Below are 27,442 nucleotides of genomic sequence, written 5' to 3'. Positions count from 1 at the left end.
CAGTTATGTGATGCAAAACTGCAAATTTCACCAGCTATCAGTAGTCAAAACAAATGAACTCAGCACCATGAAGATGGTTTAAATTTAATTTACATTAAAATTTGTACATGCTTAGCACAGAAGGCAAGCTGTTTTATTTATGCAGTAAATCTTCTTAATGAGTAAGAAGAATCAAAGTTAGTGAAGCTTATCTGATTGCAGACAAATACATTCTAATAGATACCAAACAAGAAATCCACTAAAACTAAACTTCTTTTAAAAAAAAAATATTAACATCTTCACTTTGCGGATCTATGTCAGTGTCAGGTTTGGGTTTTTTTGATTGTTTCTTTCAGGTTCTTTTTGTTTGGTTTGGGCTTTCTGATTCTATTACTACTATGAAGAACTTGTATAAAGTCATTTGGAGACTGTGGAGTTTTTTAAAAATTCAAATACAATGGTACCTATGAGAGCACATTACTATCAATCTACTGCAGTCTTAGATTCTTTCCCCTTATTTATTTCTTGTTTCAATCAACAGATAATTACCACAAGCAGCAATGACAATCTCAAGCAGCAATGACATCAAGACGAATAAATTAGACCATTTCCAACATTAAATAAAGCTTTTTCAAAAATTGCATGATTTGCTCCTTTTTGTAACAGCAGTTTAAACAGCTGTGAGCCTAAACAGTTAAAACTTTTAACACAGTTGTATGGAGAAAATAAAAGTTTAAGAGCACTCAGCTTGGACTCACAAAATTCTGCAAAAGATTGAGCAAAATAATGTTATTTTCAGTAATGTTGTTTTTGTCAAGGAATTCATTTGTAGTTGCTGTCTCTCAAAAGTTTAATACTGAGTGGGATGTGGGAGAGAAAATTTGACACCTCCAAGCCTTTAGCTTGCTTTAATTCTTAAGCATATTGCAAATTCAACTCAGCCAACGTGAGCGTCCTTGTGCCACAACAAGGCTGCATCTCACACAGAGGCTTTACTCCTGTTCCACCTCTACAAAGGACCTCATCTTTAAGATTTTTCTTTTAAGAAAAAAACCCAATGTAGGAAAACAGTTAACACAAATAGTACTAGAACATTAATTAGGCTGGCATTTTAACACATATTGGTATTATTTACCTTGTTGCTAATCCACTGCTTTGAAGGTATTCCTGAATTCTATCCAATTCTTCAACTGGTAACTGAGTAATGCTGTTCTATAGGAAAGAGTCACAAGAATTTTATTGGCCAGAAAGAAGTAAAACACCCACAGGTATTTTCAACAGATTAGGAAAGATATAGTGAAATGTAAACATTCATGTATCTATGTATTAAATGAAAAAAATCCCTTCCAACAAAATCGCTTAAACATCATCATATTTTGATGTACTTCAAATCATTACACGATTATAACTGCCAGCATTACCCAATCTTATTTACAAATGAATATCTTTATCTTTACCTGTAAAGTTGCAGCCAAAAGCATCTCTACCCGACGGCAAGCCAGTGTGTCAACCATGCGAGCAAGCACACGGAACGGAGTACACAAAAGCTTATCAACGTATAATGTTAAGACAGCCCCAGACTGGCTGAGATGAATTCCCTCTAAGCACTGCAAAGTCTTCTTCAGAGTTGTAGGCTAAAAGCAAAATAGAAACACAGACAAAAAAGGCAGTCAATTGGAATACAAAGTGCCTATTCCTCCCTCTGCAGTTCCTAGTCCTGTTAATTATGCTACCAAGGCACCAAAAAATCAAAGACAAAAATTATAGCTCTAATTTATCCTTCAGATATTTATTATGCAGGGTTAATACTCAGGAAGGAAGAACAGCAGCTTCACCAACTTACTTCAAGTCATAGATTTGATGGATTGGAACACATTTGATACTGAAGTTGCCAATAAAAGTTCACTGTTTTTAAAGAAGTGACTTTAAAAATGAAGTTAGACATTGATAAATGACCTAGAAATGTCAAAATTTGCATACTTACCAGTTAAACTCATGCTGAAATATAAGTGGCTTTATTCTTTAAAATAAGTCAAAAAGTTAAACTTACAGCTGCAAGATTCTCACACCGTGACTGAATGGCCTGGATGAAGAGACCACTGGCTGCTGAATTTCTGTGAACAGCACTAATGAAGTCTTGTACTGGAGGCTCATGGGACAGATTAATCAAGTCTTGAACATGATTCACGATAAGCCAAGTCAAGTGTTCTGAATCATGTAGGTTTTGACACTAAAGGGGAAAAAATTAAAATCTGATTCCAGTAATACCCATGCTAAGCATTTAATTACTAAAAAACTTACGACACAACATGAAGTTTGTCATATATAAATCTGGTAGCTATTTTAAAATAATGACATCAAGTGTCTACATTTTAAAATCACTATCATTATATTTGCCTGACAAATTTTCCAAATGCTTTTGATCTTCTTGCAAAGAGATTTATATTGAATTTGTAAAGTTTTTTTTTAACACTAAAAATTCAGGTTAGAAACAAGTAAATTGAGAAGCTTGATTCCAAGATGTCACTTAATGAAACATTGAAATAAACATGCAAACGTGCAGCCTTCTTGTACAACCTGATTTTCATTTAGGTTTCTTTTTAAAGATTTTGTATTACTCCTGGCCTTAAAACACAAGATGAATTATTTCTGGAAAGCAAATCCAAAGAGATCTGTCGATAATTAATTTTAAATTTATGGATGTGTATATCAACAAGCTTTGTAGGGCAACATGGAAAGATCTGTAGAGCTAACCAGCTCTGTGGCTAACCTCTTAAGGTATGGAGACAGTGAATTCAGTGCCTCCTAGCACTGCGCACTCCTACTGATGTTGGGAATTCTAACACTACTTAGTGTGCCCCCAGCACCTCACAAGTGAGGGATGACACCCAGCAGTTAATTTTATGACCCACCAGCTATCCTTTACAAGCCAAAAAAATTCTCAGTTCAGAATAGAAAAAAATGCCAAATGAGGTCACACCTAAGCATCACCTGTAAATGAAATGACTGGTTTCACAAGTCTTCATTTTTCACTTGTGAACCAGATTCAATTAATGCACATCAATAATTAAACTGTCAAAATAATAAAATAACTCAAACTTACAGTTATAAAAATAATTCAAAACTTACAACATAGTCACAAAAAAGAATGAGTGCTCCTCTTCTCACTATCTCTCGATTGCACATTCCACGTTTAGATTCTGAATCCGACTCACCACTGCTTCCAGATATCTGAGGGCTAAGCAATTTAGTAGTAGAAAGACTGTGTCTCCTGCAAGAAGCACATTATTTTATTACTGTTTTATTACTATGACTCCAGAAACTTTGAACAAGCAAATCGCTTGGAATATCTTACCCCATCCTTACATAATATTTATCTTCCTTGAATCTTCATTCAAACATCATACAGCTTTGAGGTAGACACTTTGCTTTCCATCAGCTCTTTACTTTCTAACAATTGTAGTGTCACTGTTTTGTTCTGTGCTTATTACTTCCTTGGACAGTCTAAAGAATTTCGGTTCTTTAAAAGAAAAGCACGGACGGTTGCATCTCTGGTAGCATAACAGAACCTAATACTGTATTTTCTTCTCCAGCCAAACCAGGTTTCTTGAGCACTTAGTCTACTGTCAGATTAAACGTGATGCCCAACACAGAAAAAAATAGAGATGATATTGCAAAATCAAAAAAGATAACTGCAACAAATAGCAGATGTCACCTTAGCTGTTTTAGTTATGAATCCTACTTTACTCATAAGCCTGGTAATTTCATGTTTCCTCAAATTAGAATAATATTTTTTGACATCGTGAGGTTGAACAGAGGCAAGAATCTCACATTTGAGCAAGTATTGATCAATTGGTGTTGTAGAGCAGGATTAGTCTTCCCTAACATTCACTGCACGAGCATCAGAAATATCTGAAGGCAGTTGTTAATCTCCCTCTACAGTTAACACAGAGGGATACCAACCCACACAGGGGCTATCTTCCTTACCCCCAGAGAATGAATCATTCCAGTGCCTGACAGGTGGGATGAACTTCAGACCAATATAACACTCATTTTAGAACAAATCTCTGAAGTTCAGACAACTAATGTTAAGTGAGGTTACTATGGTGCTTGATGCTAATGAGTCAGCATGGTGCTGATACTGTTTTGATAGCATTTAGTAATAGACCCACTGAGAACAGGGCACAGAGATAACTGAAGTTACATTATAGTCACACTGGTCAGACTGTATTTTCACCAACATATACAGTGTTTATCACAAGAGTGTATATCATCTGCAATGGCTGCCTATTTGCTAGAAAGTGTGGAGACTCCATAGGAACATATAATACTGAATATTTTGCTATTGTTATTTTCATAATTTTAATTAAAAGTAGTACACAGATGAAACTTCCTTGCTTTAAACACAGAGACATTACCTGGCAGTTCCTTCGAGGAACAACTGAGTGCAGGACACATTTTCTTAGTTTGAAAGACACATTGATATCAGAACAGAATATATGTACAGATGTGAAGTAAATGCAGAACTACCTATTTCAGAAACCAAATCGTATTATTCAACAGGCTGACAAGCTTAGCAGAAAATAGCAGCTACATTTTTTAAAAAATAATTTTAGCAAGTAATTGCTACATGCTACGACTACTAGGGATCAAAATGAAATCTTATCTTACTTGGGGGTTTGATGTACTTCTGACCACCAGCTGTAGTTGGTATAATTGACGAGAAGCAGGATTTGACACCAGAGAAGAACTAAAGAAGGATGTGTGGGAATCATGGACTGAACAAGCTCACTCAAGCTTTCGAGGGTATAGAAACTACCATCAGATCCATCTCCTGTAAAAAGTCTGGTGGCTGCAGCTGTGATTCTTCTAAACATCCCTGAAGACAATGGAAGCATGTTAGAATAACTATGCTCTAGTCTGAATTCTGAAGTTTTATTCAGGGTATACTGAGAATACAAATCTTGTTTCATAAGCCACTACCATTTTTAGAAGAAAGGTATATCTTAAGTGGTTTTACAAATGTAAAGCAAGTCATGGAGTTTGGTGAAGGGTGGTGTGTAAACCAGTAAAGACCAGCTCCCAGACTCAATAAATAATGCTTTAGGTAGACTAGAATGGTAATGAAGCCTACTCAAGTTTTCTGACATGAATCAAAAAGTTTCCAATACATGAAACCATTCACCAAGAGTAAAATTGTTAAATATAGACCAGGATTTTGGGGTAGGTTATTTTGTTTGTTTTGTATATAAAGTAAAAACACAGAAATTGTAATTCAGAACCATGCTGTACCTACTATTCTACAGGCTAAGGAAGATTGCTTACAAGTATCCTAATTCGGATGATGGCTTCCCAAATACATCTAGTTGAAACTAAACCATTATTCTTCCATCCAGTTTCTAAAGTGTGACAAGTAAATGTTTTTAAATGGAGAAAAGTCGTTACCCTGCTTACTGAACACTGAGCACAAAAGCTGAATTTTGCTTTCTGACTTGCTGATTCTGTATTGATATGCCAAAACGAAGGGTGGGAAAACAAGGAAAAAATGGAAAACTTGAAGTCATCTAAAGGTACAGGACTTCGAGCTTCTATGAGAAGATCAGATCAGGGGAAAAAGGGGTTTCTTCAGAACCAGTTAGAAATGAAAAGCTCATCAGTATAATGCAGGAGCTCTGCTGTGTTGCTTGCTTGCCTTGCCAGAAGAATGAAGCTGTAAATTCCACAGCCATGTGGACCAGTTTAAGCTGCCCACAGGAACAATAAATACACAATGTATATAGCAAAGAACAGGAAAAATAACTTGAGACTCAAAACTTGGGTTCCTCTTACTAGCAAACCACTGCTATTACTGTTCCAGCTTCCTGCCTTTGCAGTAATTGCACCATCTAGTGACTTTCTACAGTCATGAAAGCCATTGCATGCCAGTATTCTCACTTTGTCTACACTTTTTATTTCTACTAACTTCAAAGTAGCACACTGAAAATGCTCATTTTAATCCGGTAGCTTCCCATAGTTGAATACACAGGAGTCAGCAATGGTCACATTCCGGAAAAAAACCCCAAACTATAATGGGTGATAAAACAAAACAGCCAAGTAAAACAGTGGTTAAAAATGACAAGGGACCTTAGTCTATGATCTCAGACACAAGTTCTTATAAGCTGCACCTGCAGGTAGAGAATATAATTTAAAGAATTTATAGAGGTTTTAACTGAACAAAACAAAAGCATTACAAGACCAGACAGTTAACCCTTAGCATAAACCCGACAGAAAATGCTGCAACATGCAGCCCACGTGTCTGAACAATTTTCCTTCTACTCTGTTACACCATATATAATGTAACCACATTACTATTAGTACTTAGAGTTGATTTGTAGTCTTACATTAAACTCATTTCTAGAGATCATGCAATACACGTATCCCAGTGCACTGTATGAGTATTTTAATACATAATTTTGCATTGAAATTTATACATAGCTGCTGGCAAGGCTCTCAGTGCAGCTTGGAAGTCAGTCACTGCAGTAGAACTGAGCCTTCCCTCTTCATTGTCTACAGCTCCCCCTGTGGAAGAACCCATTTCCTTGATTTCAATCAAAAAATAGTTTCATTTTAGGATTTCGTTGGTCCTCGCTTGACACCACGTAATCACCTCCTCCAAATCACCTTGGTCTAAGTTATATTTCATAATATTTGTTTCAAATGTTTCTCCATAACCAAAATTAATAATACACTTAGTTATTATTGTAACAGACACATGGGAAAAGGGATCTACCACGTACTACATCCAGAGTCCTGTGCCCCAAGCACGGTTAAAACAAAGATCACAGAAGGCTCTGGTAACCATCACCATAGTCTGTACCTCTTCAAGCACAATCCTAGAGTCTTTGCAGCAAGGACTTAGGTCTGGAGGACTTAATTTCCTAAACCAAGGCTCTCTTCTGAGAATTCAAAAGACAAAACCTCATCCACCATGGTTGCACAAATTCACAACATTACTGAATTGGTCTACCACTCAATTTGCTACCTGTTGCTATCACTGAGGAGTAGGAGGAGTAAAGCTACTGAAAGTTAAATCAAAGCAATGCAGAACCTTTAAGCTTTGATAGAGAACCAGCTGAAGACCCAGAACACTTCCATCAACACCTTATTTATTTGAAATCTATACCTACGATACTTAGGTTTGCAAGAAGCAGCTGGTAGCAATGACAGGAACAGGACTAAGGTGATTTTTCCTCAAGAAAGGGCATTATAACTGAACTCTGTAGAACTAGCTTAAAAAGAAGAAAGATTAGAGGTTGTTGGGATACAACAGAGCACAGAATCATGTTAAATGTCCAAAACCGGTATTCCGTATGTGCTTTTTTTGTTATTTGCATATGCTAAGTAGCGAAGTACTTTAACTCCCGTTTTACAGACAAGGCCATGGAATGTCAAGTTCCTTGTCCCATACCTGTAAGGAAATCTATAAAAAAAAGAACTTGTGCTAAGACCTTTTAAATTGCAGCCAACTGCTGTAATCCAAGGTTGGATTTTAGGTGCAGGCTGAAAATCAGAAGAAGAACAGCCATATTAAAGTAAAAATAAAAGAATTTAGTAAAAGGGAAGATAGTGACAAATATTAGAAAAATAAGGCTAAGGAATCAGGCTAAAGCCTAAGGAATTACCAAATTTGGATATAGGTATAATTCCCAAAGCTCAAGAAAGGAGCTCAAGACCATCTAGCTGCAACAGTACTCCTTTCCTACTTTTCTAGCTTTGGTTTTTTGGTTAGTTGGTTGTTTTGGGCTGTTTTGTTTATTTGTTCTTATATGTTTTTGTCATAATTAATAAAGAAGAGGAACCTGCCTTGGCATGAGTCTGAAACAGTGGTCTGTAACTCAGTATTTTAAGACTGGACATACCTACCGACCTCCAAACTGAGGAAAAAACAGGAAAAATACAGCCACAAATTTGGAATGCTTTGCATTTTTGGACCGGAAAATTTTAGACAGTTAAAAGCAGAGATAAAAAGTCACTAGTTACATTTTGTTACATAGAAAAAAAACTTTAAAATGTGCCCTGCATGCACGAACATAACATCTGGGAGGTTCTTTATACTGAGTAGTAGGATAGAATGTCTTCTGCAGCTACATATTCCTTCTCTGTAGTTCACCACATTCAACAGTTGTCTCAGGATTGAAAAAACCACCCTGCCACTGCGTGCTGCAACACAAGGCAATGTTTAAAGTATTACCTGATTTGAAGATATGTATTAAGCACATGAGCAGCGTGCCCAGCTCCTGGCAGTAGAAAGTATGTTGCTGCTCATTCATGTTCACTTTCAATTGTTTGGTGACGATATCTTCCAGCAGAATGCCAACCAGTTGTAATAAGAACCTTGAAAAAACATGTACATGATCACCAGAAAAACTAACGATGCAACATCTTTCAGAATAAGATGAGGTTTCCCCTGAAACTTAAGTTCGAAAAATAAAAGATGAAGTTTTCGTCTTTTCATCCTAATAGGATGCTAAGTTAAATGCCACAGAACTGGTTGACCTAAAACAGCTAGAGGTATGGATAGATGATCAGAAGCACTTCAATAATTACATGTCTACTGATCAGCTAAAGTTGTGACAAAAATGCATACACCAGCTCACCTCACTCACATAGAAAACATTCAAAATGCTGTGGTGTCTTTATAGTGATTTGCAAGGACCTAAAAACCACACCATGATAATTACAGCAGCTCAGCCGAGGAGAGGTAACTAGCAAGTAAGGCACAGTAATCCAGTTGTTTAGAAGCTCATCTATTCTCCCTCTACCAAAAAGGTTCCATATCAAATCTCCAGCCAAAGAAAAAATGAAAAGATCAAAAGAAACACCAAAAAAGAGTATTTGAGACAAGCCATCCTTGCTCCTGGCCATCAGTGTTTCTCAGCTCATTCCTGTTGGACATAAGGTGACACTGAGCCCAGAAACCCCTTTTCCCTCCACCCATAAACCTCAGTGAGCTGAATAAGAAACAGCATTTTATTTCTACCTGAAGTTCCAGACTTGAGTAAAAAGTTCTTGTTTTCTTAAACAAATAGCTATTTCAAGTGCTTCAAGAAACATTAAAACATGCCTTAATGACAAACATATGTCAACATAAGACCATTGCCTTGTTTCCACGCTTCTTGTGCCTGAAGTTTGTCACACTCTGAGGACATCAGCATAGGAAGTGAACTAGACTAAGCCAGTTCTTTTAAAATAGGAAATAAAGAGGCAGGACTAACTTCACAGATTTGAAACCATCTGCTGCCAAGATTCTAGTACAGGACCTGGGCTTATACTAAGGGGATGACTCACCTTTCAATCCCAGGGAGGAAGGAAAGGGTTAACCCTGATTTTGGACCTGATTTTAGTAAGTCTGGGATTCACCCATTTTAATAGCTCCATTTAATATCTTCACTTGGCTTGAGAAAAGTTATCACAACAGTCTGAACTGCTCATCATCTCCCTCTACTGTCCACCTCAATATTCCTTTCTCCATGCACACTTCTCCCATATCAACTTATCGACAGATCTTATTCCTATTAGATAACACTTCTTTACATGTGCATATATCGTACAATATATTTGTGATTTCTCAGAATTGTTAGTCTTTCCCCACAGTTACCCAAAAGACAACACACCTAGAAAATGTCTCTTCTGGCAGATTTTTAGCCTGTTTGACCTCAATGCGATCCTCTGGTGCAGATACATTATTTTCTCCGTGTCTCAGTCTGTTAATTGCTTGACAGGAAATCAAATAAGGTGAGAAGGAAAGCTCTTGTATACGGGACAGAACGATGTCTTCTGTTGACTGGGAAATCAGAACTCTAAGGATAGCTAAAATTCCAGAAATCCATAGCTGGACAGTGCTCACTGATGCCTAACACAGACACAAAGAATGCGTAAGATTGAGTACTTTTGAAGTTAAAGAACACAACATAAGGATGTAATAGAGAAAATTAACATTTTACATAACTTTTTTATAAAATCAGACTCTTTTGAGAACAGAGTAAGCAGGAAGTAACTTAATATTCAGGTCTTCCTATGGTAACTGTCAAGCTTATATTCACTTTGTTACACTCTCAACTATAAAGATGATACTAATACTTGCATAAGAAATACGATTTCCCTAATAAAATGCACTCTAGAATTTACTCTAGCAGTATACTTCGCTACATTCTTGATCCTCAAAATACAAAATGAAGGTAAGTAATCCATAACCAGAATGTTCCTGTGCTCCCAACTGGAAAATCGTATTACTTCTAACCAATTATTTCCTAAAATTTAACACCACCTTGCAACTTAAGAAAGAGAAATGGGTGATCTTTTGTTTTGCATGAAAGACACCAGATTCTCTCTTCTCTGGAAACAACTGCTTACCATTGTTTTAGGAGTAACAAACATACTCCTTAAAAGCATGTCCACAGGGCGAAGGGATGAAGGAGCCAAAATTTCAAACAAAGTGTTCAATACTCCCAGGGCATCATGAGAGTCTATATGCATCTGCAAAATAGAAAACAAAAGGAAAACACAAAATGAATTTGTTACTATCCACTAAAGGTAACTGCAACATAAAACTACCATCTCATGTTTTAAACATTTCTATGACAACCTGTCTAATAACCTGTCCTTTGCAGCACAAAACTGAGAGCAACAAAAAGCTATGAAAGGTAGATTAACGTCTTCATTGCAGGCCTTCCTACACAGGAGTTTTGAGAACACGCACAAAAAAAAAATTATCATACGAAATTCAATATACAGACCATATATTTTATAAGGAGAACTATGCCATATTCAGAGAATGAGACCAGAAGACCTACTTGTCATAAAACACTTTTCTCCACCCTGCACAACCTACTAGGTATATTTATAGAGAGCAATGCTGGTCATGAATAAATTTAAGCAGGTAACTGGGAGAAAAAAAAATTCCTAATCATCAGAAAAGTGAACAGCTACAACAGTATTACACAGCAGCAACAGAGGTAGGACACCTTGCTTGACCAGGTTTCTTAGGTAAGTTATAAAACAATCAACTGCAGAAGGCAAAGGTATGGGCTCAAAATGACCCTATCTTGCTTAAATAATCTGATAGTTAAACATGTGCACAGATTCATACAAAACAGCAATTTCAACTTGCCATCATTTTAGCTTTGCTCAAAAACTGTTGTCTGATCCACAGTAACTGCCCACTTTACCCACTACCATGAGGAGATCTCGTGGTTGGGTATGCACCTTCGTGGAGTAAAAAGCACAATTTCACTACTTTTACTTTTTGTCCTCCAAGTAAGTGATTGTAATTGCAGGGAAGCTCTTTCGAAGATGTGTCCTCTGCTGCTTAGGGAGCAGTACTGAAAAGTCTTTCTCCCAAACGGAGCCTTATTCCCAGATACAAAGGGGCTACTCTCCTTCCTCTGTGTGCAGTCCAGTATGCGAGACACGGACACACTGCAGTGGGTCCAGCAGAAAGCCACACAGATGCTCACAGCTTGGAGCACACAGTGTACAAAGGGCAACTGACATTGCTCAGCCTGAAGAAGACCTAGGGGACCTTTATCAAGGCATACAAGTGTATGACCAGAGGAAGTGGGAAGAGGAGATGACAAGGACAAAGAGCGAGCCAGAATCCTTTCAGTGGTGTCCAGACCCGGGATGTCCAGAGAGTTTTTGGAGACTCTATCCTTAGAGACTGTAAAACTTAACTGGACATAGTCCTAAGCAACCTGTTCTAGCAGACCCTGCTTTCTAGGGAAGACAATAGCTAAAGGTCCATTTCAACCTCAATTATTCCATGATTCTGTGATTCATTAATGCAGTTTCAGACTATGTCTTTTCATTCTCCTCACTTAGAAAAAAAAAAGGCAATTAGACCCACCACAGTTACGAAAAATAATTTTGACATCCTATAAACATGGGAGAATCTTCACACCATTTAATAAGTGCTCTGATACAATCACGTATGAGAAGCAGAACATGTATCCTCTGGAAACAGCCTCGAAGATACTGCATGTACATCATGCATTTAATTATGATCTTTGCCACTTCAGAGACTTAGTTTACCTTGCAGTAATTATTTTTTCAGATATGGCAATCACACTTCCAAGAAAATCTGTCTTCCTATAACAAAAAATCAAATACCTAAAGCCATATTGATACAATACAATTATTTTAAATGTTTATACGTTAAAAAATTCATATAATAACCTGTTGTTTGGCAAGCATCGGGAGAATAATGTCAGCTATTTGTCGTGACAACCTTTTCCATTTGTCTTCGTTTTCTTTATGACACTGCTGCAATACTAAGATGAACATTTCTAGCACCTGAGGAAAAGTCCAAAAGAACACTAGTGAACACCCACACCAACAGGAAACATTTAAGTAATACTGTAGTGGGAAACACATTTGTTTCATGCATCTGCCAAAAACCAGAAAGAAAAGAAAAGCCACTTGAGAAATCAAACACAAGATTAAAAAAAAAAAAATCCATTTCCAGGTTAAAAGCTTGTTCTTAGTATGACTATTTCTATATATACATATGTATTATTTTTTGCAAGAATTTTCCAGTTACTTTTAAGAACTAGGAAAAAAAATGTTTTCTTGTTCCTTTTTAAATGGCATTTGTCAAAAACTACTCAAACAATTGGCAAAAGGGGAGTAAATTTAAATGCTACATCACATACTCAACAAGATAGCAATTCCCCATGCATATATTCTTTCTTTACTATAACTCAAAGTTTAAATTTGGTCAGGAAAATGGAACGGGCATCTTTATTGAGCTCATTCACGTGATATATGTCACTTCTATATGAAAGTTTGTAGGACAGCATACAACGGAGCACACCGCCAGCAAGGATCACTTCTAGTAGCTGAATGCGTTACTGGTTTGAGGGTTATTCAGACCACACTTCCAAGGACAGACAAGCCAAACACACAGCAAGCGGCAATGTCAATATAAGGACCAGGAAGCAGGACAGAAGAGTCTGGTTCAGAAAACCAGTTAGAGAACTTGTAAAAGAAATTTAAATAGTTCTGATTCAGAAATGCAGCCATTAAAAAAAAAAAAAAGATATCATTAGATTACTTTCTTCCTAGAAACCTTCCTCATGAGAAAGGAGATAGGAGTGATTCTGGGCTGAATGACTTGAACTCTGGAGCTCCCTAAATGGTAGCTACACGGTAGTTGTAATAGAAAAAAAAAAATTAAGGTTGCAGCTCTTACAGCCTCTCAAATTACAGGGAAACCATTGCAGAACATCCCAGACACAGCCAAGGAACAGTAGAACTGCCCAGGGGTTGGTTTATACATCCTGCACCAGCAGAACATGACAGAATAAGAGCCACAAATGGGACGGTGTGGGAAGAGCAGTGCACAGGTGGTCTTTAATAGGCTAAGTGTTTCAGAAGGGGATCTGCTAGCAATTGCAGTACCTTATGTAACACAAAGTTATTCACTATTTCACATCATGTGTCTACAGAGTGTCATTTCAAATAGTTATTAGTCATTTTATGATTATAAAACTACAAATTCAAAAGAAAATGTGCACACACAAAATTACCCCAATCTGAACATGCAGTTCTAACAAATTATTTTGACAAGATGTACTGACTTTTTTCCAACTATTCTCTGAAAAGATATTGCTTACATTAGCATACACTAGAATTGCATTTTCATATGATGAAAGATAAAGTACTTTAAGTTTATCAAGCACCTGAATAAGCAATAAGACCCCCGTTAATTATGGCACTTACAATTACTTTTATATTTTTCTTTCAAACAAAGTGTATTGAAAAAAGTAATTCTTACACTCCTACAAGACAGAAATGTTTCCTAAACCCATGAGGTTTGGGGAAAAGCAATGCTAACGACGGTTTCATTAACTTATTCAAATAATTAATATTTCGAAGTGTGACTGAAGAAGATATCGCTACTGTACAGCAATACCTAAATCATCTCTATGCAGTATGTTTCCTACTTTTAATCCTGACCTCTCTTCCACTTTTACACCCATTCTTTTATGTTCCTTGAACTCCAGTTTATAATAACTCTTCTATACTAACCTTCTGTTTATTCAATCTGCAACACAACCAAGATCGTGACTCTAACTGGAGCTTTTCAGTGCTTTGTTACCTAGGCTTGACTGTAAAATCCCACAGATATTTTATTCAACTTGCAATACTGATTTGTAGCACAGAACCCTTCCCTCACCCCAAAAAAATCTTTGCATGCTCTAAAGAGAGATCACACAAAGTGTCCAGCTATTCAAGTTTTGTATACAAGCCAATTAATACTGCCTGAAGGACTTCTGCCAGTCAAAGCAGTGCTACTCTTTTATAGGCCCTAAAGAGGGACACTTTGTCCTCCTCTCTCACCTGATGGTACTGAATAAGTCTCAGCAGCATTGAAACTACCACCTCCTTTTGTGTTTCCAACTCTTTTCCAGCATCGGCTTTATTTGTTCCTCTTAACACAAAGAGATCATGAACAATGGGTTGCAGAGCTGGTATTGCTGAAATGAAATTTGTTTGGTTTAGCATGAGGCAATTCTCTCTTGAACAATGCTTTCTTGTGCTAACATTTCAGCTACTAAAAGTAAACTGTGCTTTAGTTTATTACAGGTTTTACACATCCCTAAAAACCCCACATAACTAAAACCCAAACTTACCATGCATAATGATCTCTCTCTGTTTACTTCTAATAGAAAGTTTATATTATGGACACATTTGCCCATTCTCACTGAGCTAAAATGATCATTGTAAAGTATTTCTCAGCAGAATCGCTGGCAAGCATGAGGGAGGTGCTGCCTCTATTTAAAGGTTGCAGGTGGAGGGAAAGGGGACTAAAAATCAAAGCCTTTAAAGTACTATTATGTTGTGAACTTATTGCTTTATAAAGTTTCAAATAAAAGTCTTGTTGCTATTATGTATGATGCAAAATATGGGGTAGCATAAGCTTCCTGAAGAAATTAAGTGAGACTTATTTATTAAAAATTTAAAAGTTAGTGTCCCCTGGAACAAGCAGTGTGACTACAGTTTTCTATAGCTTAGTATTCAATATTGGGTTTATTGCTGAGCTATTACTAATATTAGTGTTGGTGCCTTTTTTTCTTTTTTAATTACCATGTGTAACAGCTTTCCTCCCACTGGCCATGATACCATCACACAGATGAATGATCTTAGGAATTCCGATTATCTGTTTGGAATGATACCGCTCATAAGACAGCAACACCAGGAAGAAAAAGATATTAGGAATAATTGCTTCAGACTCCCTGAAAGCAAAAAATTAAAAAGTGTCAAGTTTGAATAGCACATTTCTGTTCAGTATAATTGAATCTTTTTACAGTAAGGTTTTTTATATAAAAAGTGTAGTTCTGCTTTCATACAGTATTTCTATAATTTTTATAACCTGTTCTTTACTATGTTTTTTTTTCCTAAGAGATTTCTTTCTTTGACCGTTACAGATACTTATATTATAATTGGAGTATTTCTGTATGAGACCTACAGAGCAAAAAACCCACTTATCTCTTCATACAAACTCAGGTGTGAGAAAAAAACCAGAAATATCTGACAATAAAAACACCACTGCATTGCTTATGATCTATTAGGTACTATACAAAAAGTACCAGCTGGTGAGAACACATACGGATTCACACTGAATCCGCAATAGGAAGAAGTAGCTCCCCCTTCAGCAACTGAATCCTAGCACTGAAGTGCTGATTCCTGCAAGCATAGCTTTGGGGGTGGGGGTAGGTGTGTCTGTGTATGTCCATGTCCCAAAGGAATGGTTTTACTATACCAACTGGAGAAATAGAACAAGAAAGCTTAAGATTTTTTTTCCATGCTACTTCCTGACTCCTTCAGCCTTAAGCCAAAGTCATCTGAAAGGACTTCCACTGGACCCTGAGAATAAACCAGCACATTGCCCAGAAGGTAACTCCCCCTTTCTCATAAGGCAGAAATAATCAGCAGAACTAACCATTACATGCTTCAGAATACAACAGTTGTAAACCCGCACTGTTCAAAGGATCCGTGCTAATTTCATACCTGAACTGTCCTACTTCAATGTATTCAAACTGCTTTAGCACAAATCCAATAAACACCTAAAGAGAGAATAAAACATACAACAGATACAGAGATGTTAATTCTCATTTGAAATCATTTTGACAGTTATCAAAGTGCATGTTTTGGAAGGAGAGAAAGGAAAGACAGGCATGGAAAATCATTTATGTGTACAGTTCATTCTAGCATGTTATGAAGTGTTCCCTCCACAGTTACAGAAGAACTTGAGAATCTTGTTGATGTTACAGCTTATTACAGTTTGCAAGACCTAATGCCACATTTCACCTATAGTCTATATATCTTTAAATATAACTTTCTAATTCAAGTAATGCACGCTATTTGAAACTAAGACTCAACCAAAAATCTAGCTCTAAAACAAGGTAATATCCAAAGTATTAACGCACTGAAAGATTTATCTGTGTATAAGCTTTCATGTAAGTCATGCACTACAGTTCTTACTAGTTAATAAACCTGAAAGTTTTATAATAAACCTGAAAGTGTTTACTGTAGTAAACACTTAAAGTTCCAAATTTACTGTTGGTATAGACAACCACACAGACTACTGTATTTGCCACTTACCCATGGCATTAAAACCAAAAAATGGTTGTCAGTCATGATGCTCATTATCATATGGAATTCCATACTCTCAATATAGAAGGAAGGTATTCCTATTTGAAAATGAAGTTTTATTTAACAAAACTGATTGTATTGTCCACATCATCTTATTCCTTTACTGATGAATGTTTTTAAATAGTTGTTGCACAACTTAGAAGGTAATGTATATGCAACAGAAAATCAGGAATCTGAGGCTCCTGGTCGGTGGGGGAAGGAATTGAGTCTCACCCTCCTTTAAGTCTTTGTTTTCACCTATAGTACAAAGAATGGATTATTGCTGTAAATACTAAGACTGCTGGTGAGATTCCTCCATTACGAATTTGCAAAAATGGTAAGGTACCAACCTGATCTGAATCCAGAAGACAGTAGTTAACTCTTAACTGAACCAGTTGAGCAAGCAAGTCTAGAACTTGTCTCTGCAGCTGTACCGATGTTGTTGTAGTATATTGTTTCAATGCTTTTATTACAAGGGGTTCAAATAAACGAATGTGACTGTGAATAGCATTCTGTAACAGAGAGATTTTAAAAGTAATCTAACATCCGAACACATCTCTGATTCAAAACTAAATCATGTTTTAAAACAAGGAAAAATATTTTAAATTTAAGGTTCAGTTCTCTCAGAAGTACATAGATAAAAGTACCTTATCAGCACGATGTTTTGCTGCACTGGTAATGCTAGTTTTCAACTGCGTAGAAACTTTTTGCAGAACATCAAACCATCTGTCATTAAAAAAACCCATATACATTAAGAAAAAAGAGGGACCATCACACTCTCCATAGATGCATAATTGTTTTACCAATACCAACTTTCCTTTATCTACTTGGCTGCTTCAAGAATCTTGGTAAAACAATAGAGCAGAGACAGCCTACAGTACACTTTGATCAGATCACACAGATTTGTGGAAAACAAACATCTAGTAAAGACTTTCTGGTCTTTGCTTAGTCATCTTTCTGCCTTTCCTTTAAGGCTACTGTTTATTTCTTGTAATTAGCAAGTTAATGAAATACTGTTGAACACAAGCACTGAAAACTACTATGCTTTTACAAAAAATTAAGTGATACCCATTTTAATGGTTTATCCTTGATTTGGAAAACACATTCGTGATAATCAATACAGTGCTGCATTCAGGATCTCACTACCAAGGCACAATACTCTGCCTAAGTCTACCAGAAACAAATAATACACAATACTGTAATTTCAACCTACTTAGCCCCCCATCATACCCGCATTTATGAAAAACAATACAAAGACATTCTAGTTCAAGTGAACATCATATCATAAGGAAAGAAAATTACCCTGAAGCATCATGTTCTTGCTCAGCCTGAACCATGTTCCTTAGACTAGCATCAGCAAGGGCCTGTGTAAAATGAGTGTATGGTGCCATGAAGCAATAATGGTAGAGACCAGGTCTCAAACTGGAAGAACCCAGACGCTGAGCTTTGCCTTGAGCTTTGTTGGGGTTGGAAGACAAGCCATCATACTGAGAAGCCAGATTTGTCCCAAACAATGTTTTCAATAACTACGAAGAAAGTTGGAAGGAAAGAAGTTATCATTTCAGGAAAAAAAACCAAACCCAACTTGACTCCTCATTCTCCCAGAGGACTTACGAGGAAAGGTCAAAGTGCAAACTGTGGATCATGTAGTCAAATACAAGACAGAAAAAAAATCTGAGAAAAAGAAACAATCCACACCTCACCTGAAGAGATTTTGCAACTGAAGCTCTTCCTATGTGACAACTCAAAAGAGCCTACTAAAAGCTCGCCTCTCACCAAAATTAAGCTTAGATGACTTGAACCCAAACATTTGCCTGGAAGCTTACAAGAAATCCACGAGTAAGGCAGGCCTTCACTTTCCAGGTTTTTGACTTAATTAACTAGCTACAGAACATATCTGGGAATGCAGGAAACAAACTTTTTTTTGAGCATCAGCTAAAATACTTCTTTGAACTGGAAGCAGTCCAAGATGACACCATAAGACTCAGACAGTATCAAGATTCAAGACAAGTCATGAAAAGTAAGGAAAGCATGCTCCGTTTCCTTCACTTGGGCTAGTTTCCTCACACTGCTTCCCTCAACAGAACGGCCACAGTATCACAGGACATCAGGATTAGCTCTCCACTAACACACAAAAAATTGCCTCCTTACCTGCTGTACACAAACTGTTGCCATTGTTGGTTCCCTGTTGAAACATGATTTTAGGTATCCCAAAATTTCTTCTACACACTAGAAAAACAGAAAAACAAGTGCGCCTATTTGCATTTTTCCTCATTATATAAACTATGAAAAAAAGTTTTTCACTAAGTAAATCTACTCTACTTTAAGGGAAATCATCTAATTATGTAAAGAAACAGAAATGCAAGATCTGCCCCCTAGTCTTAAAATACCACAATGCCTAACACTGCAGTTAAGGAGAAAAATTATCAAGACACAGGAGAGGAAGGAGAGCAGTATGTCTGTCAACATTTCGTATATTTAACATGAGCATATTTAAATATTATTATATAGTAAGAATGACTGAAGGCAAACCATTTTCCTGGGAACAAAAATCTCCACATGAAATTTAAACAGTAAAAAAACTACTGCAATTTTCAACAGCAGCAATTTAACTGCGAAAAATCTGCTTTAGCCCTTCACCCAACATTGTGGCAGCATGCTTCTAGGACTACTGTCTCTCTCAACGGTATGATAGGTGCTTTTTCCAAGTAAGAACCACAGATATTGGACAACTTAACTACAGAAGAAAAAAACCACATTAATGTTATACCTTTCCAATGTCTTGAAGAGTAGCAAGTTCCAAGATCTGAGACAGAACATCTAAGGCGGACCGTAAGAAACTGCCAAACTTTTCATTACTATTCTGGAGATCCAAAGTAACCTGGTCCCAAAAGGTAAAAACATACTTTTTCTTAACAATTACTTGCTAAGAAGATAAAAATTACAGAGAGGTTGGTATGAATATAGATTGATCTTTTGCCTAAAACTTCAGCGTAGTTCATTCAATACCACTGACAGCTTAGACTCCTTTATGAATCGCTGCAAAGGTAGAACTTCATTTTAACTAAGAAAAAGAAAAGGATCTTCCAGCCTGAGGAAGTTACAGCATCCAGGAAGGCCTAAGATGTTTACAAGTAATGGAGATGGCATAATGTATTCCTCTGAACACAGAAGGTATAAGAATAATACACCCCTCAAAGTGCACATATCAGATCACCAAGACCCTAGGAAATGCATCTTTTATTACCCGAACTAATGCGGAAAAAGCTTACTCATCTTGGAATAAACTGTGGAGAGCACAGACACTGGGACAGAGCCAGTGAAGGGTCTGCTGGTACCAGCATTAGTGACAGCAGAGAAATAAGCAAATAAGACAGTGCCTATCTGGGGTTTCTGTTTCACTTCTTTTCATTTCTATTGGTGGTAGTTGTGATTTCTTTTTTAAGTTTGTGTGTGTGGATAAATTGTTTAGTCAGGCAAACAAGCGATCCTTGGTACAAGCACAGCCATGTTTAAAAGAAACACAAAGTGACTTGAAGTTGGACAGACAACCTTTAAAGGTCCCTTCCAACCCAAAATGCTCAACCATGTTCTACTTCAATCAGACAATATTATGCAGTACCTTATAATTTGCATGGGTTGCTTTCAAGACATCATATAACTTCAGGTATGATGGAAGATGATAAAAGCTTCCTACTGAAGATGATTTATTTGCTGGAACAGGCCCAGTAGCATCAGTTTGCCTAGGAGCTTAAAAGTATATTACCAATTAGCACAACATACTTTTTCTAGGGTGCTCATGATGTGAATACTCAACATAATTTACCATATCCGAATTAATATTTTGACCCACATGCATATTTTAAACTGCAAGAACACACGTACAACTAGAAAATTAATTAGCATTCCAAGAAACCAGCCCTCCAACACCAATTAACCCACAGGACTTATTATTGAAGTGCAAGTACCATTTATAAAACAGAACTTACACCTATTTCCTCCATTCATTACAAAGAAAAAGAAACTGCAAGGTTCAGAATCTTGTTTTGAAGAGCAATATAAGCTACTCCTGCCAGAAGCTGCAAAGCAACTTTCAAACTTAAGTAAAGTACATGCAAAAGTTACTCCTTCATTTTAGTAAACAGTGGAGTCGATTAAGAAAACCAGTGAGGTAAAGGACTCGGAAGTAGGTTTTTTCCTGAAAAGTACAGTCAATTTTCATAAAAACCAAACCCCCACCCACAGCTGCCTTTCGTGCAATACAGTACCGAGAAGAACTTCTGACAGTAGGTCTGCCAGCCTTTTGAACTAAAATGTCAGAAAACAAAATACTTGGTTTTACTTCTTCTCTCTGTGCTGTAACCATACGTAGCTGGGAGGGTTAATAGGAGTGAAGTGTGCCTACCTGGACTCGTTTCACCACCCTTTTTAGGGCTCATTGGCACAGATGCCTGCTCAACAGACTCCCTCTCTTTCCCCTTCCTCCGAATTGGACTAAGAGATGGTGGGTTTGTGAGAGAAGGTAACGCCGCCTAGTATCAAAAGAAGCCTTATTAATTTGGGGTGGAAGAAGAAAAACTACTTGTGCATACAAATACAAGCATATTCATCTTTTGTTCAAAAACCCCTCTTAGACTGTCAGTTAAAGTGTCTTAACCCTCAGGTTCAGGACTTGAATTTCCTGGGTGAAAAGGAAGAAGTTTAATAAATCCTCTACTTTTTTCTTAACTTCAGCAGAAGCCAATGAGATAGAATTAGAGCTCAATGACTAAAGATTCTTTTGATTCCAGACAAAGGAACATAAAAAAAAAATATTCTCACATTTTTAAAATATGAAAAAGCTACTAATCTTAATTAACATTGCCTTACAGTCACTAAATCAGTCTCAAAATGTAGATGCCTCAATACAAAACAAAATAAAAACGCAAACCCAGAAGTACCTCATGAGCTGTTTCAGAAGTCAAAATATTTTGCAGGATATTCAAAAGATAGAATAGTTCTTTTTAGCCCAAGTAGGAGCTCAGTGCATTACAGCCAGCCAACCCACAAGATGTTTGCCAGAGTATGCAACCCAATACCCAATACATTTACTATATACACTACTCACTGAACTGATGTTCCAAGTCAAGTCATCAGAGATAAAAAGTTCAAAATCTAAGGTAATATTGCACAACTACAGACAAACCTGTTACATGGAAGATTGATATGCATATTCTTCTCATGTTACCTGCTTTCCTGCCCATAACGGGGTCATATTATCAAGGTACTAGATAGTTACCTATTTCAACTCCAAAATGTGGAGCCTTGAAGAGGTCTGTATCACAACAGTATTTAAGTCACACTTTATTTTTAATACATACCTTTACTGCTGGGCCAGGAGCAACATCATCCATTACATGTGCACAAATATTAATGACCTTCAGTAGATGAGAAAAAAGCTGTTCTACTAAAGTAACAAGAGTTCGATCCGCCAGAGCTGGCCAGGGTTCCTCCTGCTTTGCAGCACCTTGGTTTGAATCTTCTTCTGCACTCCAGGGATTCTTTAAGCACTTGGGAGCACTTGCTGCAATAAGAATCACATTATTTGAAAAAAAAAAAAAAACAGGATTTAAAAACTTGGAATTAGGTATCAGAAAATTTTAGAGGCATATATGATTATCATCTACATGAACAGAAATTCAAACAGAAAAAGAGTGCCTATATTTTTAAAAACAGCAGTAGGTGCATAGTTTTAAATAACAACAACAAAAAAATGTTACTTCTCAGTACCCAGCAAGTACCAAGCATACTTCACACACTCTTTGGCAACTAGAGGAAATTTGCAACTTGGAGGCAGGATCTTTTCAAATCTTCTTGGTGCAAAAGATTCTTCTCTATTTCTTCTGCTCCATCTTGCAAGTATTTTGTTGCGTGCAGTCAGAATAGGGCAAGATAGGGGCCTTCTGACGCTAGTGGTAAAAATATCAGGACAATACTACTTTTCTTTTTCTGCCTTACCTGCAAGCAAGTTTCCAGTCAAAACCAAAGCATCCTGATGTGCCGAGAGGTCCAGTGGGAACCATGCTGATGACAGGAGAGACAGGACCATGCCAGCCATTCCAATGGTACAGCCCTTCTGAGCTTCATCCGAAGAACTTGGCTGGGAAACACTGGAAGTTTAATTTTGGAATGTCATAACTTTTTCCCCCACTTGCCGTAAGTTTAAAAAGTCTTAAGAAAAGGAATAGTCAAGCAGACTGCTAATCTAAAAAAAAAATTCAGTACTACAGAAATACACATTTAACACTCAAGTAAGACTTAAAAAGAACCATTTGCAGCAGAGACCTGATGATACTTTGTCTTCTTGAAGAGCCTTTTTTTTTTTAAATAGCAAATATCAAAGCTTCTAGTGACATCTACTGATAAACTGAAGAATTCTGTATTTAATTGCTAACCAGTGTGGTCCTGAACTACCTCCAGTTAAGACGTACACATATGCAAAGTAGGGATGGGAGAAGTAAACTGCAGTATTGCAATGTAACAAGATACTCTTCTGAAGTGACAAGAATTTAAGCAAACAAGTGTAAACCATCAAATCATCTACATTTATAGGTGAACTCTACACAAAATTGTGATTTGCTACTGCATTCTATATTCTCCTTTAATTTTAAATTTTGATTTTCCCACACAACTCAAGTTTCAAAAAGAGCAGAGATCACCAAAAGATGTTTGTCAGAATACTGCATGAATTACACACATTTCAAAACTATAAAACCTGCACAATAGTAATTAAAAGAAATTCTAACGTAGTCAACTTTACAACTAGAGCAGTATCAGAAAATAAAATCCATTCTAATTTTAGCTATTATTTTGACAAAGCTACACAGGGGATTACAGTGCCTTCCATTTTTTTAATCTTTTCTTTTACAGTATTTTCATATGGAAGTGTTGTTTACTTTACACACTGTTAGAAATCCATTAATTAATCCATGCTGAATTCTACAGAGTTGGAATGCAGCAGTTCAAATAGCATTTTAATCAGGAGAATGACAGTGGTTGAGACAGAAAAGAATTTTGGCAAAATTCTTGGTTTTATCTTCTTATTACCTAGAATGATAAATGTTTGTTTCATACCACAAAAATAAAATTACAATCCAAATTAGTAGGAACTTGGGCCAAAAGTTTGAAAAGAAGGTTTTAGAGAAAAGTGCAAAGGCTTTGTCATTGCATCAGTGATGATTATTAGATGCATCTTAAAAATAGCATTTTTTAAGCTCGGTAGAGCGGAAGACACACTGTTGCAATTCTGCACTGATCTTGTTTTCCAGCTAAGTACTGCTCACATCCTAACCTACTTCATTTGTTAAAACTGGACCTATAGCTCTAAAGATGTCTTTCAGAATACATATGAAGAGCACGCCACACTTATGGCCAGCAAGGGAAGAAAGGGCATGCCAACAAGAGCAGCAGGTGGGAGAGGGTTGGGGTTTTCTGTTGTCATGTTTTTTGTTTTTAAAATAAGATAAAATTTTGCAATAGAGTTTCAGGATACCAAGATTAAAATAAGAGTAGAGACACAGTGACAGCAACGAAGAAAATTACCACAAATTATGTTAAATCTATTTAAAAAACAAATAGCCCTACATATGCACATCTTCAGTAGCTAGTTTTACAGCTCACGTGGCACAGCATATTGATAATCAGAAGCAAGATCAAAGCCTTAGCTTTGCCAACTGCACAGTTACATTCTGAAGAAACTCTTCAGAACGTAAGTACTTTGGGACTATCATGTATTAGCTACCTAACACTTACAGGTATCTCATTTGCTGGTCCCATTCAGTGTGCCAAATGAGAACAATTCAAATGCATCTGAGACTTCTATAGTTATAAGAGCAATTATGAACCAGCTTCCTTTACCCACTGTTTTTCAACATAAACATGAGATCAAGGTGAAAATGATGATGTTCTGATTTTAAAGAGATACTATAAAACACGATCTCCTGAAGTTAAACATTCTTTCTGAAGCATGGAAAATTCTCTCCCATTCCTCACTTTGATGGATGCTGACCATACGCATCTTTCTATTACAGCAGCTGCACCCAATCCCTGTGATATACGCTGTGGTTCTGGAGATGACAGAGTGCTGACAACATTACAACAATCTTACGTTGCTCTCTTTCTGTACAAAGCTCTTAATTAACTACTAAAATAAGATTAACAACATATCTAAACTAGGACTTCCAGCACTGAAAGAAGTGTACTACCATTTTGCAACCCAGCCTTTCCGAAGTTGAGTAACAGGTGAGGGAACATACCCGCAGTGCCATCCCACACTCCAGGTGCAGACTGGAAATGTTGTGGAGAGAAGACACAAAGCTTCACAGCAGCCAAACTGAAAAGGTAACACCAAGAACTGAATCAGTTTCATCACTGGAAGAGTTAGCAACAACAAAGCATTTCAAGAGTGAGAGTTAAATTTATTACTATTGCCACTCCCACAGGACCAAAGCTGCAGATACAAACGTAGCCAGGAAATACTTAATAATAAAGCAAGCAAGCCAAAAAGATAAAAAGTCAGCCACTAGAGCAACTGAGAAAACTCACTGTAAGAGCTCTTGTAGTCGATATTGTCAATGCATGGGAAATTGCTGCAATAACCCTCGAGAGGTTGTTTTCCATAGTGACATCTGTTGGACTCTGCAGCATATTGTAACCTCTATACGTTCTGAAATAAAAGCATTTATACCACTAAAACACATGCTTCAAAATTTAACACCCCAATCAAAAATGATTATGGTTTCAATTACTATTACGTATTTTATAGACTACTTATAAAATACAAAATCTGAAAACACTGTAAATACCACCTTATTATATTTTCTTTTTCTCCCCTTCTGTACTAGCAAAAGCAATTCAGTTTAGAAATTAAGCCCTTTTGTTCACAAAGAGAAACAGACCAACTCTCAATATCTGACTAGGTGCTCCAGAAGTCACCACCAGTTTAACATTAGTCTTTACTTTTGCTCAAATCCGTCTAATGTTTTTGCATGTTCAAACTTCAGATTATTGCTATAGAAAAAATCACTATTTTGCATCTGAAATAACACAGCATCCACAAATTTCTATGGTTTCCATACTACCATATATGTGGCATGATAAAAAGCCCTTAAAAATACACACAACTCATACTGCCTATAAGATACCGAAACAGAAGTCTTTAGGAAAGTTCACTGGCAGCAAAAAGGTTACATTATGAAAATCGAGATTTACTTTCAAATTATACAGGCAGTACAGACTTCTGCAACCACAATCATTAAACAGGACGTAAAGAGTTATAAGTCCTGATCAACAGACCTGAAGAACAATAATGTATGCACATGATTAGCTTGCAAATCTGCACTTGTGCAACTGAATGGACAAATAGGGAGACCTCGGAATGAAGACAAAGTTTGTCACAGAACAATGACTCCCTACAATCAATGTGTGAGCACATCACTTGTAACTCACACACCAGATTATTCTCTAGACACGAGTGTTTCTGTGGAGCCTAAAACCACCAGAGATGCTCCTACAGATTGGAAAAAATTCGTAAGGACATGGATTTGAAGGATTTCATTATTATTGTAGGCATTGCAAATTGAAATTTGGGTCTATGTTTCTTTTGAAGCTAGACAAGACATATGACATACCTGGTGATAGTGCTCACCGCAAAGTGAGATGGAGGCTGTGTTTCATGCATTAGTAGTTTAAGGTAGACACTGCTTTGGTCTCTTGCTACTGCCACAACTGGATCAGCCTGTCCTTGATCACAGTTATAAAACAGCTTTGGAACAAGCCTTAATGATAATTGTCAAAAAGGAAAAGTATTATTCAGGAATTATTTTATATACAACTTAAAGTACACTTAAAATACATTTAATATACAGTTATACAGTATATATATTTACAATTAGATATGTGTAATTAGTGTACATATTACACATATGAAATTGTAAATAAAAGCTGTTACTAAAACTCATATTATTAAGCTGAATTCATCTTTATACAACTACTCTTCATTATAAAAAGGACTCAGATCAGTATTTCCGATTTAGGGCGATTGAGGGGGCTTCTGCAGGCTTGTAGCAGCTTTCTTGGGCAATTAAGTCTTTTCCAAACTTAACATAAGTCCTGTCACTAAGTCAATAAGAAGATACAGAAAAACTCCAACTTCCTACCACTCAGTTAACAAACTAACTCCAGTTCAAAAGTGAGCCCATTAATAAAAGCAGCAAATACAAACTATGATGCAACAGTTAACAATTTCTCTGCTGAGCTATTTCTGTAATACAAATGCTTTTAAGTGGAAGAGTTAAGATTTCATGTCCTTTATTTGTTATTAGGGACGGACAGCAATTAACAGTCTGAAGAAACTAGGAAAGAGACTCCTCTGACAAAAAAATATTCCATGAACTCAGTATTAGATACTCCCTACTTCTTTAAACATAAAAATTAAGTCCTTTAATTCCAATAAATAAACTACCAGCTAATCTTTACTGTTTGGTGCATTTATCTGGACATTTTAACTCCATCAACTTACTGTCAGGATAATAAACAAATCAGATCAACATGCATACAATTAACTTGAAGCTGAAACAAAGTGACCCTCTGAGTGTAATACAGTTAAATGCAGTTGTAATGCTAATAAAAAGCGAAGCACAACTGCCTGAAAAAACATCCCGTATATACCTCAGTAATGAAGCTGCAGCTACATGTCTCACTCTTGGATCTTCATCTCCAAGCAGACATATTACAACATTATTAAGCACTC

General features: G+C 36.7%; 1 protein-coding gene across 1 annotated transcript in view; it reads right to left on the bottom strand.

Annotated features, from left to right (window-relative positions):
- HTT (huntingtin) overlaps window positions 1-27,442 on the bottom strand; it is a 78,550-nt gene that overhangs the window by 19,885 nt on the left and 31,223 nt on the right. The window contains 25 exon segments of the mRNA XM_010133191.1: window positions 1,115-1,191; window positions 1,437-1,613; window positions 2,030-2,209; window positions 3,109-3,250; window positions 4,651-4,858; window positions 8,210-8,352; window positions 9,633-9,871; window positions 10,372-10,494; window positions 12,193-12,309; window positions 14,359-14,495; window positions 15,106-15,254; window positions 16,030-16,085; window positions 17,004-17,165; window positions 17,301-17,379; window positions 17,956-18,179; window positions 18,805-18,882; window positions 19,424-19,534; window positions 20,276-20,403; window positions 21,059-21,185; window positions 22,014-22,216; window positions 22,651-22,802; window positions 24,948-25,024; window positions 25,237-25,357; window positions 26,322-26,468; window positions 27,361-27,439. Of these exon segments, the coding sequence (XP_010131493.1) occupies window positions 1,115-1,191; window positions 1,437-1,613; window positions 2,030-2,209; window positions 3,109-3,250; window positions 4,651-4,858; window positions 8,210-8,352; window positions 9,633-9,871; window positions 10,372-10,494; window positions 12,193-12,309; window positions 14,359-14,495; window positions 15,106-15,254; window positions 16,030-16,085; window positions 17,004-17,165; window positions 17,301-17,379; window positions 17,956-18,179; window positions 18,805-18,882; window positions 19,424-19,534; window positions 20,276-20,403; window positions 21,059-21,185; window positions 22,014-22,216; window positions 22,651-22,802; window positions 24,948-25,024; window positions 25,237-25,357; window positions 26,322-26,468; window positions 27,361-27,439 (3,436 nt within the window).

The sequence above is a fragment of the Buceros rhinoceros genome, unplaced genomic scaffold (assembly GCF_000710305.1).
Source record: "Buceros rhinoceros silvestris isolate BGI_N320 unplaced genomic scaffold, ASM71030v1 scaffold503, whole genome shotgun sequence".
Classification (NCBI taxonomy): Eukaryota; Metazoa; Chordata; class Aves; order Bucerotiformes; family Bucerotidae; genus Buceros; species Buceros rhinoceros.
This window is presented reverse-complemented; position numbering and strand designations above follow the sequence as displayed.